Here is a 14,623-nt window from a genome sequence, read left to right as displayed (position 1 = left end):
GCAGGATCGTGATTAATCACTGACCAGATTTTTCGAAACACCCTGTATACATTTTTAAAAAATCTAAAAAATATTAAAAAAACAAAATAAAATATACGTGTTTAAGCGTTTTGTCGGAAACTTGGCCGTTTTTTAAATAAAAAATATTGTAATATTTGAGGGGTGGTTTCACCCCCTTGGAACTGGAATTTCGAAAAATCTCTTCTTATCGAACCTCTACACCCTAGAATCAACATGTATGCCAAAATTGAGCGTCTTACGTTGAGTGGACGAGCAGGATCGTGATTAATCAGTGAGTCAGTCACTTAAGGATTTCATTATATTAGTATAGATTTTATCTTTAGAGACTCATAGCTTGTAAACAAATAAAGATAAAAAAACTTTTTTAATGAAAGTTGTTTAAAAAAATATGTTCTTTCAGAATATGAAAAAAAAAATGATGACTTTGTGAAAAAAATATTTTTTTTACGTCATTTCCACCATTTTGAAAATAGTTGAAAAATGTTTAAATACGAAAAAAATATACTTTACACACTGCCATTCAAATCCTGTCTTCGAAATTTGCATTTGCAGTTTTCCTTTTCCTGTTATAAGCCAAGGGCGTGAAGATTGAATCATCCTGTACATACTTCAGGTTTGCACTTAAACAAAATTCAGAAGTTATTTATTCTAGATGTTAGATGCCCGACGCACTATTTTCCGGACCCTGTATAATTTACAATAGTTAAACTTAAATTAATTTAAGCTACTTTCAAATATAAATATCATGAGTACTTTCGATTTGTACAGTAAGGAAATTATACTTCCTTAATAACAAATATATTTTAAAAATATAATCATATATTCTCTGTAGTTGCTCTAACGTACAAACATATTTTAAGAAATATATAATGAAGTTGATTGTCTGGAGTAAAATAGTCTGTAAACACATCAAGGAAACTTAGTGTAGCTGCGCTACTAAACTAATTAAAGCGGCATGCCAATAAAATTCTAAAAATCACTCACTACACATGGTTTCTGTTGTCGTTAAGTGCCCGGTTCATTCTCTGTTCGGCTTAAAGCAGATATGTGCTAGTGTTTTTAATAACAAAAAATATGAAGTACGCTTTGTTTTTGTTTAGTTATTTTTATGTTATATTGTTAGTTAACTTTTTTCAATTTGTCGGTAAGTCAAATATATCTTTTTACAAAAAGCATAATCAAATTAATGTCTCTTTTAAATTCTGTAGTTTTTATATTATTCGTAACTATTACTCTGCTAAATAAAACTCAACGTTATTTTTTTATTTGTGCAGTGCTCTGTTGTTTGCGAAAAAAAAACGCTTTATATGTTTTTCAGGGTACTTTTTCAAATTCATATTTTCTCAATATACACGCTTCTTTAATTTTAAGACCTATTAGTATTTTTCAAAGTAGAAACAATACATTTATCAATAAAGTTGTTTTCGTTTAACTTTTTTGCCTTGGGTAACCAGTTACAGAGTTGCTCAAAGTGTTTCAATAATTATGATCTTCAAACATCCTCCACACTTAAATACTTTTGTTTTGTTTTCCTTTACTGCCATCTGGCATATGTCTCTAACTAAATCATAAAAATAATATTTTTACTATAATTATCCCAATTTAGGATAAAACGCGACTTAGACGCCATATTGTTAATTTTTTGTATTTCTGTGAATTAGGATTTTGAACAACGTGCAGTTTGTACTAAATTAGGCTGCTATCCAACGTCGTTTCGATCCAAAAATTATTCTCTTTTTTTGAATGCTTTATTATCTATGACCATTATATTTATTTGTATCATTTAACTCCACCTACATTGCTAGTATTAAGTATATTCTTTTATTTTTTCAATTTATTTGTGATATAGTTTGCTAAATTTCGTTTGATTCTTACTTTACAGTTTGTTAAATCATCTCTGATTTGAGTTTCATTTTTAGTTTTTTGTTCTTAACTACTATAAAACTTACCTATATGATTTAGATCTAGATTGTAGATTTTTTGCACATTATTGTTTCACCACAATGCTCATTCACGCCGGTTCGAGGTCGGTTCGAGGCCGGATAAGATCGGATATCTCGTGAGTAAGAGTTCATTAAGACACTTGCCAAGTCGGTAGGCCATTGACCATGATAAGGCCGAGGACCGCGGTTCGGATTCCGCGTAAACAAAGTAGGCCCAGTCCAGATTAGCCATGGTAGCAAAAAGGAGACGTTAACTGAAATCTTTACTTTACTTTATTGTTTCACAACGAGATCTGTTGATCAAAAATAATTTCAAAATGGCGGCACTTCCGAAAATGCCGGAAGTTGACAGCAACTTTCTTATTAATAGGTACTCCTACCATTTTTATTACATACTTAAATTATCTTTAAAATTTTATCAATTATGATATAAAACACTCAATACCTAACATTAACCGTTTTTGAGAAAAAAAAATTTTGGATGAAAACAACTGCCTGTCAAAGAAATTTGTATAGCCTAAAAGTTAAATTTAATGATTTATTTATCTACTTCATGAATTTAATTGTTGGAATGTCATATAATATTAGCAATTCAATTCGTTATACATGTTCCTATACTTAAAATAAATCGTTTTTAAGTTATTTAAGATTTAGTTTTAAAGCGTATATTTTTCTTGATTTTAACCAGTAGTCTATAACTTTAAACGTCAACTGATGTAAAACAATATAATCTGGCCATGTCATACTATGACACTTTGTTAAAAAATCAATTTGTCATCGATCGTCATTTCCAAGCCAACTTTGTGCCGTTTCTTTTCTTCCGATCATATGGCATATTATTAATAATAAGAACTATTAGATATCACTAAAGAACGAAAATACGGAGATATATTTTTTATAAATACTTACTTTATAAAGTTTTAAGCAGCAGTATTCGTAATACGAAATTCAAATAATTAGTTTTCTGACAAAATGAAATAAATTGTCTGATTTACACTTAATGTCAAAGGAAGCTAGATAAAATAAATGAAGAAAAATATACGCTTTAAAACTAAATGTTAAATAACTTAAAAACAATTTATCTAAGTTACAAATTGGGACCCAGCTAAATGACGCAAATGAAGTATTTTTCAAACCACCGCCTCACTTCGAATCTCAAGATAGCGATACCCCACTTGTGACACTTCTTTGGAAAGCTAATTGAAATTGCTAAACGATGGTCATACAGACTTCAACTTACCCAACTAGCATCTATCTGACTTCGAACTAAATCTGACCTGAAGCGACGTCAGACTTTGTGCAAATTTAGGTCGGGTGCTGGTAATACGACTTGTGACGTCGCTTTCCTATTAAAAGTGACGTCGTTGGTTCCCAGTCGGTAAATCCAACGATCTGTCGACGTACAAAGTAACAACGTACCATTTTTATTAATTTCCCAACGTCGTTCCAACGTTGGCTTGCACGACGTACCTATACTTGAACTAGCCCGACGTCTACCCGTTGTCCGAATAGGATACGTCTCACTGATAATCCCTAAAGTAACGTCCAATTATATTTTGCTGTATTTTATGTTCATATTGTTAACCTAATTTACGTATCTGTATTTACGTCCGTAAATACAATCCATTAAGTAGCATTTGCGGCCTAATAAACATCATAAACATAACCTAATAAAAAGTTTTTGTAAACAAACTTAATTTTTTTTATTATGCCTAAAAAAACACTAAAAATGCATTTAGACATTCATCTACATTTTACAGAAAGAGGTCGAGGCTTTTGCAAAATAATAATAGTAGTAGTGATGTCTTCCCTCCGCCCACGAATGCTTTTTATCCGGAAGAGATGCTGCATTACACTGATGCATCTTAATTTCATTTTTTAGCTTAGGAAACCAGCATCCTCCTCCCACATGTGAGGTACTGGTTCCAATTCTTTTAAATTTTGTATATATTATCTTAAAAAAGTGGCTGCCCATTGTTTTAAAGAGAAAACAAAAACTAAAATATAGTTGCACAAATCCACAAATCACTGATACGCAAAGTGAGGTTACGTGGCGTACGTTGGAATTATATACGTCATAATACGATTGCCGGTCGTCCGGTTTGATGACTTCGGTCGTGTGAGATGACTAATGTTGGAGACCCGGTCGGAATTGGTATATTGGTAGTTCATATTAAGTCGGACACAGAAATCCGCCATTCTTGACAGGTATCCGATTGTCAGCCATTTTAAAATCGTTTTTTGTTTTTAAAATTTATATTGACATTCCGATTTCTAGTAGAATAATATTGATAAGGTTGAGTTTGGGGGGAACCACAGTACAGTTTTATGATTAAACCAGCTAGAAAATAAAAAAAAATATTTTACGAGTTACTTTGTTATAGATATTTTTATTTCATAAATCTACCTACTTTTGAAGGCGCTTGTTGTTTTCCGGGGTATTTTAATCAGATATATAAAAAAAGTGACTTCCGTTGACAAAACTGATGTCTGGATTAATGATTCAGAATTATTATAATATGAAATTAGATAGGCACTTATAGTTCTATTCGAGGAGTGATTATGAATCCATTTGTACTTAGGTAGTTTGGTTAGGTTTTTATGTATTCTTGGTAGCGAATATCAAACCAAACGTAACGTAAGTGCTTAGCGACGAATTTTAAGTAACTAAAATCCAACGTAATATGACGTTGGTAATTGGTAGAATTACATTCCCTATTAGGTCAGATACCGACGTCGATGCGACCCGAATCTGTATTCCCCATTTAGGTGCAAATAAGGGTCGTCAGGTACGTCGGGTAAACCCGACGTCGGGTACCCGACGTCGGGTTTATTGAACGCGACGTATACCAGACGTTAGATATCCATTGCTCAAAATGACAGCCGTTTTGTTCCATACAAAAATACAAACGATTTTCAAATTCTTCTCTCACATTTTGGAAAATCTCTCTCGGAATATTTCGACATGCTTCAGTTCTCCTCTGCCGCAATTCTTGCAACTAACCTGATTTTCTCTTGTAGACTATGGATTTAGTGTAACCCCACAAGGAAAAGTCTAAAGGAGTGAGATCAGGTGACCTTGGCGGCCACTCGATTAGACCCCTTCTGCCAATCCATTGCCTTGGATAATATTTATCCAACCACCGCCTTGTGACAATAGAATAATGCGAAGGGGCTCCATCTTGCTGGAAGTGTATGAGGTCTTCATTAAGAGCTATAACAAATTTCTTTGTACAAGCTTTTTTTCCCGCAATGGTTCATGGATACAAAAATAATTCATTCTGTTGATTTTGACACGTTTTGACATTTTTGTTTTATTTCTAGGCTCTATTTTTTTCGTTCTTTTTTATGACAGTCCTTCAGCATTTTTATACGCTTTCCAAAGAGGTGTCACAAGTGGGATATCGCTATCTTGAGGTTAGAAGTGAGGGGGTGGCACCTAGGGGTGGGTCGGGGTAGTTTGAAAAAAACCTCATTTAGCTGGGTCCCAATTTATAACTTATGCTGAAAAAATCACTTTTCTCATTAATGTCCACCTAATTTTTCGTGTAAGGGTTAGTTTTTCAATTTCACCCTAAAAACTTTATGATCAACGTTTAGCATTTTTCATGGGCTTTCCAAAAAGGCGCCACAAGTGGGGTGTTGCCATTTAAGATTTTCAAGTGAGTAGTGGTGCCGCCGTAGGGGTAGGTCGGGGTGGTTCAAAAAATACGTCATATGTATTCCCCCTCGATATTATAGAAAGGTATTTTTTTATTTTTTTGATATCGTTTTTGGTTTAAAAATTATAGCTATTGTAAGTTTTCAGTGGCCCACCCTGTATAATATTCAAACAATTTAATTTTTGAAATAGATAGCCACATGTTTTCTCTTTATGTCACAGTGATTCAAACCAAACCAAATGTCAACACTTTCTTTTGAACAAATTTCATAATTATATTTTTTTATTTATTTATTTACACCCTGTATTAATAATAACATTCACAAAAGAGAAGCAAACCCAAAAGAAATTAAAGTTAATTTTTTAGAACTGTTCAATTGTTTGAATAATTATTATGCAAATTATTCGATAAAAAGTATGAAGGAAACTGAAAATTTCATTATTTTTTTGGGAGGCATAATTTAAAATTTATTTTTATCACCGATAATAGATTGAATCAGAAAAACGGCACTTCGGTATAATTGTCCAAAGCTATTTTTAGCTCGTAAATTGAAATCTGAGAAGCACTTGTTCTTTGAAGCCGTTTGATCTTTAATTAGGCTCGCCTTTAAGAAGTATTTAATATAATGTAAGTTAACTAACATTATATTTAGTTCGGTAATTATTATTTAATATCTCCTATTAGACACCTTATTGTTGAAGTTTAATATTAGCACAATACTATTATCACAACGGTGAGATAGAACAAGCAAACTAAAGCGAATCTCGAGAGCTTTTTAACAAAATCAAATATTTATCGAAAGAGTTTCAGCCTCGAACGCAAATTATTCAAGATGAATTTGGAAACACTACAACGGATCCTCTGGAGATTTTTAAAATCTGGAAGAAATACTGCTTAGGGCTGTTTGGCGAAAACACGAGCACTTCCGACAATAGTGTTGACCTTGGAGATGTAATCAAAGGACCTGCCATACTAAGAACAGAAGTCCAAAGAGCTTCAACTAGACTTATGAACAACAGGGCTCTGGGAGTTGACGGTATTACCGCTGAGGTACCTAACGCAATGGGAGAAGCAGGAATGGACCTAATACATTTGCTATACAAACAAATTTGGGATGCCGGCAAATGGCCCGATGAATGGTGCAATTCCATCTTCGTACCTATCTTTAAGAAACGATCAAAATTAGACTGTAGTAATTACAGAACAATTGCTCTGCTTCCCCATGCCAGTAAAATATTCGTAACCATTATCAACGAGCGTCTTAAACCTTTTCTCCTCCCGCAGATATCAGATGAACAAACAGGCTTTATCCCCGAAATAGGCACTAGAGAAAAGATCCTAACTTTTCTACAGATCATAGAAAAAGCCAGAGAATACAAGATCGAGATGTACCTGTGCTTCGTGGACTACTCCAAAGCGTTTGATAAACCAGTTGAACTATTTAAGTTCCATCTCGGGTTCCATGATAGCAAACTCTGGAGGATGCGAGGCTAAAATCAGACGCAGAGTGGCAATGGCGAGGAATGCAAACACAAAGCTGGCTAAGATGGAAGACTTCAGCAATCACACGAAAAACTAAACTGTGCATTGCGAACTCCCTCATATTCCCCATAGCTATGTATGGCTCTGAAACATAGACACTAAAGGAAAATGATAAGCAAATAATAAACGCCTTGGAGATGTGGGTGTATCGACGGCTACTGCGAACACTATGGACGGCTCATCGAACAAACATTTCCATTATTGAGGAACTAAACATTGAGACACATCTGGTTACCAAATTAAACCAGTCAATCCTCCGATATTTTGGCCATATTGCCAGGAGTGGCACCTCAATTGAGAGACTGATGGTGGAGGGGGAGGTAGAGGGTCACCTGAGAGGTGGGTAGACCAAGTCCTAATTGGCCACAACCTGCCCGAAACTTCACATATGGCGCAGTACCGAACAAATTGGTTCGGGGAAGTGAGGGGAATCAACACATGATGTCACTACTCATGTAGGGGAGAGAGAGAGATTATCACAGCTTATTCAGTACCAGCTGGCTATCTTCTCTTGTTTTCAAGTAACCGCGTGTCACCTACTGTACTCATTGTTCTACACATGCTAGCAGTTAGTTTACGGAAACGGTATAGAGAGAATTGTTAGCTGAGGAGTTTGGAACGTCCTCAAAAGGAAAATTCCAATCCTCGAACTTCCAGTGGATAACATAACAAGAATTTAAAATTTTGAGGAGCCCAATTCACTGTAGTATTGCGCAATAAAAAGATTTGGAAGAGTGAAACATTTGCTCAGCAGGTAAAAGACCATACGTGGCATGGTTTCAAAACCAAAAGAGGCACAAGGATAGGAGCACTAATAAAAAGTGCTCCTATCTAAAAAAGTTCTCTCATATCTAAAAAATCTCCTCTATCTCTAAAATGTTTTTCTTGATTTAAGTAAGAACAATCCTTGAATTGTTACGAGGTTTCTAACAGGACACTGATTCCTGCATCTTGGACATTGACTCCTGCAACTTACCTCAGTAGATTAAAGCGGAGAAACAACGGCGGATGCAGAATCTCTGTGGAAAATGGGGAAACACTAGAAAATCTCATCACTGAGTGTGCCCACACGACAACCGTTCGTGCTATAAACTTTAGTAGGGCTGATGTCGAAGATGTAGAGCTGGCCTCTGTGAAGCCGTCTCAGATACTAGCTTTTGTCAAAGCCCTGACACTGTATGATGAATTGTAACTCGAGAAAGGGGAACACGGAATAGATCTGTAAGATCGCGGTGATTAACTCCCTTCCTAAACATTCTGCATTCGGCTTAAATTATTCTAACACATTTTTAAACATAATACAGGGTGTACATGAATATTATATCCAAGAAGCTATAAAAAATCGACTAATTTAAATGGAAACCCTCATGTTCAATTGTTTTATTCAGCATCAAAAACTAAGACTAACTTATATTAGCAGGCTATATCTGAATCTCATAGTTTTCGAAATATTTGAGTATTTTTCTGTTGCCTAAATAATATTTCCTTCAGGCATAACAGTAATTCAATGATTATAAATACATACTATTACCATTACTAGCTGACGAGTATTTGACATGCATCAGAAGATGGTCACGCAAGGCGTTTTTTTCATGAGCTTTTCAGTTATTGAAAAGCCCGATACGTGATGTTATCTGTCTACCGCACTCCGGACATTCAAAAATCTCGTTGCTTTGTTGCTTCTTCGCTTTTTGGTTGTCGCTGTTAACTGAGTTTACAATTCTTCTCAAATGAGTTCTATTATGAGTCGCTTCTTCCCACTCATTCTGCATGTTAATCCCCTTCGTGGAAAATGTCTTGTACCTTCTGAGTTGTCCACTCGGCCTCCTCTTACCATCTACAAGCTCACCACAAAGCAGAGATTTTGGTATGTGGTTTTCTTACATTCTACATACGTGACCAGCCCATCTTAAGCGGGATTTTGAAACCACGACTCCGATATTCTCGCAGTGAGTTTTTTTATGGACCGATACGTTTAAGACATGATGGAACCATTTTATTCTTAAGAGTTGTCTAAGGTATCTCTGTTGTAACTTGACAGGTTTAGCTCCTATACAACATGGTGGGGATTATTATTGGGTACACTACAAGTTTCGTTTTTGTGCTCAAGTCATGGTTATAGAAAACCTTTTCTTTTAATTTCCAGAGCGCTCTTGAGGCGCTGCTAATCCTGTGCTGAATTTCAAATTCGATATTGGCTTTTTCCGAAATCAAACTGCCGCCGAGGTAATTGAATTCCGCGACATATTCCAATAGTTCTACGATTTTTATAGCATTGTTGTAATCTTCTAAATTTTAGTTTTGTCAATGATTATAACCGTTGATTGAAAAAATATTTCTTCAATCAACGTTATAACTAGCCATAATAATTTAAGAACAATGAAACCCCATATAGAAACAGACATTCCTGCATTTTTATTTTAACGTGCAATCATTTCAACTGTTTTTCAGAGCTTAGTACGCCCATTTTTCACGATAAAACGTTTGGTGACGTAAATGATGCGGAAATTGTATATCCTGAAGTGTCTAGAAGTACGATATTTGGAGAAGAAATTACTCTTATACAGATAAGTAAATGGTTACTTACTTTTGGCGAGGAAGGTAGGTATATATTACAAAGTTTTATGTTTTATTTATACTAAATATAATAAAGAACTTTTATTAAATATATAATGCGTCAGCGTTATGTATTGGGAGTTTTTTTGACAGTAGAAATAAGATGTCGATGTCAATAATGCATGAGCGTTATGTATTGGGAGTTGACATCAGGAAATTTGATGGCGATGTTAATATGACTCTTAACTGGTAATTTTATAAAAATAAACATTTTTGCTATACAATTATATACAATTGCTACACAATTTCCGAGATATTTAATTTGAAAGATTTCGATTGTGGATTTTGTGGATAACCCCTTTGAAAAAAATCGAATTGTTTATTTATTAACTTTTATTTTATTTAATAACTTTTTATGTAAGTATTATATAATATGCATATAACGTAAGAATTCTAAATGGAATTTGACCCCATTTTAGGTTATATTGTTACCCTTAGTATACTTTTACACTCGGTAATTTTATACAGGTACGGACAAAAATATAGGTGGCGCCACCTACAGGTAGGACATAGTAGAGTAGGTCATATTGACATCAAAATCAAATTTCCCATGTCAAAAAACTTCCAGACATCAATTTTCATTTAAATATTGACTTTACTTGAGAAATTTTTTGGAAAAGATCGAAACAAAAATTAAACTTCTACACCATGTATCTTCGAAACTAAGCATTTTAGAACATACATTTACTTACAGGGTGATTCCTGTAAGTGGGTCATGCCTTCGGGGAATGATGGGGAACGTTGAAATATTAATTTTGATATAGCACACTATGGGTCGGAAATGCCTCTTACGCAAGATACAGAGTGTTAAATTTTTTGAAAAATTAAAGATATTCTTTAATAGTTCATCAGTTGAAGGTATAGTTATAAAATTTTATTATAGAGGTCTACCTAACAGAAACGCTTTAAGTGTAAAAACAAGAGGTTTTAGTTGTAACGCATCGGGTAATTTTTTCAAAAAAAAAACAGTAAGCCACTGGTAAAAATAAAAATTTCAGAATGTTTTTTATTTACTTCGTTTATTTCCAAGAAAAAAATGTCTCTTCTAACTTTCTCCTATCTAACACCATTTTGTTACAATTTAAAAATAAATAAATTTTTTAATGAGAATTTTAAAGTAAAAAAATGCTAATGTTACCCAAGGTATGTAACATGTAAATGATGAAGGGAGCTAACGCTACATATGTGTTTCTGCCCTCTAGTTATAATAATTAGCTCTATTTAAAGCTATCATTAATAAATTTAAAAATTAACTTTATTAATTTAAACTATTAAAGAAGGTATTATTATTAGTAAAAGGAATGTGAATATATATTTTTTTTGTAAAAATAGGATGACTTTAAACATATACCTACATATTTAAGTTCAATGTCTGTACATAAAAATTCCCGATACCAGTGTCTTATGTTACACTGCTTAGAGATCTTCAATTATATACAGTGTGTCCCATTTAAAAAATATATAGATATTTTAAAATATATAATTAATATTATATTATTAATATTAAAATATATAATTATACCTAGAGTAAAATAAAGTGTTTAAGAAATATCTTTAATTTTTCAAAAACTTTAACACCCTGTATCTTGCATAAGAGGCATTTCCCATCCATAGTGTGCTATATCAAAATTAATATTTCGACATCTCCTATCATTCCCCGAAATCATGACCAACTTACAGGAATCAACCCTGTATATGAACTTTTTGACTTATTTTTATCTGCAGAATATGCTGCCGATGTTTCGGGAATACAGTTCGGACCACCCCATATATAAATCATTTTAATAAAATTATTTTTTATAGAAAATTTGCACCTTTCGACTGACCTGGAAATACAATGGATACACGAAAACGATTCCACAAGCTCATCCAAAGAAAACTTACCTCAGTGCGAATACAAAACTGGAACTGTTCAGACGCTGGAAACAACCAGTAGGGCTGCCGTTTCCATTTGCCAGCAGGATATCCCGTTGCTGACTGGATATTTCCAGATAAAAGAGAATTTCTACTTTTTCCAGCCGGATTACGAGAGGAAAGGAAGACATTATTTATTTAAAAGGTCAGAGAAAAACAAGAAAAAAAAACAGGAAATCTAAATATTAAGTTATTCCGTAAAAGTCTGGAAATATTAAAAAATACAGGTATTTTTTTGTAAAATAAAAGAGGCATAATATTGGAAGCTACATCAAAAATATATTCACAGATACATGTATTACATATAGACAGGATGGCGTTTATACAGGGTGTAAAGTAAAAAAATGTAAAAAAAATCGGGAGGTGGTTTGTTTCTCAGATGTTTTTTTTAAAATACACACTGTATATTATTGCATATTTTGGCTTCTTTCCAAATCGCTTTACCTAATCCTAAACTGCCCTGAAATCAAAACCATATTATGAATTTACTTTAGATGATATATACTTAACACCCTGTATATTATTTTTTCAACAAATAGAAAATTAAAAAATATTTTTTTTTTGTGTTTAGAGTTTTATTTCAAATCTTTTAAGGTTTTAAAAGGTTTTACAGATTATTCTTATTAATATCTCTGAAATTATCGAAATATATTTACTCATATCTTAGGATTATGTAAAGTGATCTGAAAGGAAGCGAAAAATGCAATAATATACAGGATGTTCCATTTATAAAAATCATCCCGATATACTAACACTTTTTTGAGCCCTTCTATAGATGTTAAAATATTTTCCTCAAATACCTCCTGGTACATACTTTAGTTTTGTACTTGAACAAAATTCTCAAGTTTTTTATTCTAGGATGCCCGACGCACTATTGTCAGATCCTGTATATCTTACTATTATCGAAACAACCAGCACTACACTTTAAATTAGTATCTTGCTAAGTTTTTATCTGTCATTTTTTTACAAAACTGTTTTAAAATAAAAAAGGCGTCAACTATTTTAAGTTAATTACAAGTGTACTATAATGCAATTAAAATTTTAAGACTTCAAAGTGCGTTTTCTTGAGAATAATTTAATAAGAAAATTGTTAACAGTGAGTTTATTAGCAAGAGGATATTACATTGGAAACTATCTTAGGTGTTGAAGATTGAACTTTTTCTTTGTTGATAGTATTACTCAGAGGTATTACTATTGCAATTAAAAACTTGTATTAAAACAGCGGACGTATTACTGACAACTTTATTGTTCCGCCATCTTCTTTCGTATTTTTTTTTGACAGATAGACTCTGAAGGTCGTCCCACACGTACAATAACTAAAGGCAACTTTAGACATAAAAATAGGAAAACAGAAAACAATAAAAACACTGAATGACTATTAAACATTAGGAGTACAATTAAAATCACTAAAACCTACAAATATTTAATGTCTTTAGTTACTTTTGTTCTCTTTTCTTATTTTAAATTAAAAAAAAATATAAAAATAAGTACTTATATGATGATAATCTAGAAGTAATAAAGTGTATACCAAGATTAAGTTACTTTTCCTAAATAAATTTTATCACGAATTTCGGAGATAATTAAATATTAAAATAGCGAATTAAAATAGATGGCGCAATATGAACTTTATAATGCGATTATATTTAGCAAAAGTTGCATAAACTTCGAGAAGTTAATGAAATTTTAACTAGTAATTAACACTGTGACAGATATTTATTGTTGGTTTTTAGTAATTATTCAGTTCTCTTCATTTCGGAAACTTTGCTATTCGATTCAAAGAATAGCGTTTTTTACCCTAACTGTGTTGTACCAAACTGAAACTTTTATTATTACGGAACCCACGAGAGGTATTCTTAATCTGGGTTAACAATAAAAAAACAAACAACCAATCACGGCGCGTCTCGATCAATTTAAGGAAACGTGGGAACTACTTTTTATAAAACGGGCTTATATTTATCGTACTATTTAGTGAAAAACAGCGTATACAGTATATATACAGCCAGAAACAATTTGAAACATCATCAGTCAAGGTCGCATTTCGTCGCCCAACTTTGAACGCATTTCGATTTATTTCCAGTTGTCTTGACCCACTTCGATTTGCCTCGACCTATTTTCGATTCTTAAAAGCGCCTGAAAACTACTCATGAGGGGGGCGAGGGGGGATTTTTTGGCTTTTTTTTCTTGACTCGTTCAATTTTGTTTAGTTTTGAGTATTTTCAAAACGTGGCGGTATCTGTACCGGAGACAAAGGATTTTTTTTCATAAATCTCAGTGAAATAAGTAAATCTAGACCTTTCTAAAATAGCTATTGTTACGATTATATTTCGTTAATTACATCTCGTGTATTGAACACGCGTTTATTATATATAGTAGATTTTTATGAACAAACTTTTCACTTAAACTGCAGGAATATAATTACAATATTTTTATGATTTATTTTTATTAAAATGAATTAGCATATAAAATTGTATATGATATGTTTGTTTACGGCCTTAATTGATTAATATAACAGTAGTATTGCTTGATGAGTAATACTGGTAACATTATCAAAATATCCGCTTGTGAAAATTATTGTCAACAAAAGTATGGTTCACGCACATTATTTAAAAGCAATGTTCTTTTATTGTTCTAAGAAAATTTTCTCAGAAATTGTTCTTAGAAAATCTGCAAACGATAGTTTCATTAGCACCCAGGATGGTTTGATATAAATCAATTCAACTAGTATTTATTATGCAGGAATTTAGACAATTAAAACTAGAAAAACAAAACCAAATTCGTAAACTACACTTTGCTACAGACTACAGTATAAATGTTACTTTGCCATAACCAGAAATAATAAATAATTAGACGATTTTTTAAATAATTTTGTGTATATTTTGTTCATGAAACGCAATACCGTAGATTATAAGCCCATAAATGGTAGAC

At 32.7% G+C, this 14,623-nt stretch overlaps 1 protein-coding gene across 2 annotated transcripts in view; it reads left to right on the top strand.

Moving 5' to 3' along the window:
- Positions 1-983: 983 nt before the first annotated feature.
- The window catches only part of LOC115881319 (A disintegrin and metalloproteinase with thrombospondin motifs 18-like), a 76,691-nt gene continuing 63,051 nt past the window's right edge, over positions 984-14,623 (top strand). For both annotated transcript variants that reach the window (XM_030898755.1, XM_030898754.1), the window contains exons 1-3: positions 984-1,165; positions 9,620-9,769; positions 11,588-11,843. In XM_030898755.1, coding sequence (XP_030754615.1) covers positions 1,096-1,165; positions 9,620-9,769; positions 11,588-11,843 — 476 coding nt within the window. In that variant the 5' untranslated portion in view covers positions 984-1,095. The remainder of the gene's footprint in view (positions 1,166-9,619; positions 9,770-11,587; positions 11,844-14,623) is intronic.

This window comes from Sitophilus oryzae, unplaced genomic scaffold (genome assembly GCF_002938485.1).
Source record: "Sitophilus oryzae breed Bouriz unplaced genomic scaffold, Soryzae_2.0 scaffold_1716_pilon_pilon, whole genome shotgun sequence".
Lineage (NCBI taxonomy): Eukaryota > Metazoa > Arthropoda > Insecta > Coleoptera > Curculionidae > Sitophilus > Sitophilus oryzae.
Note: the sequence above shows the minus strand (reverse complement) of the source record. Positions and strands in the feature narration are given on the sequence as shown.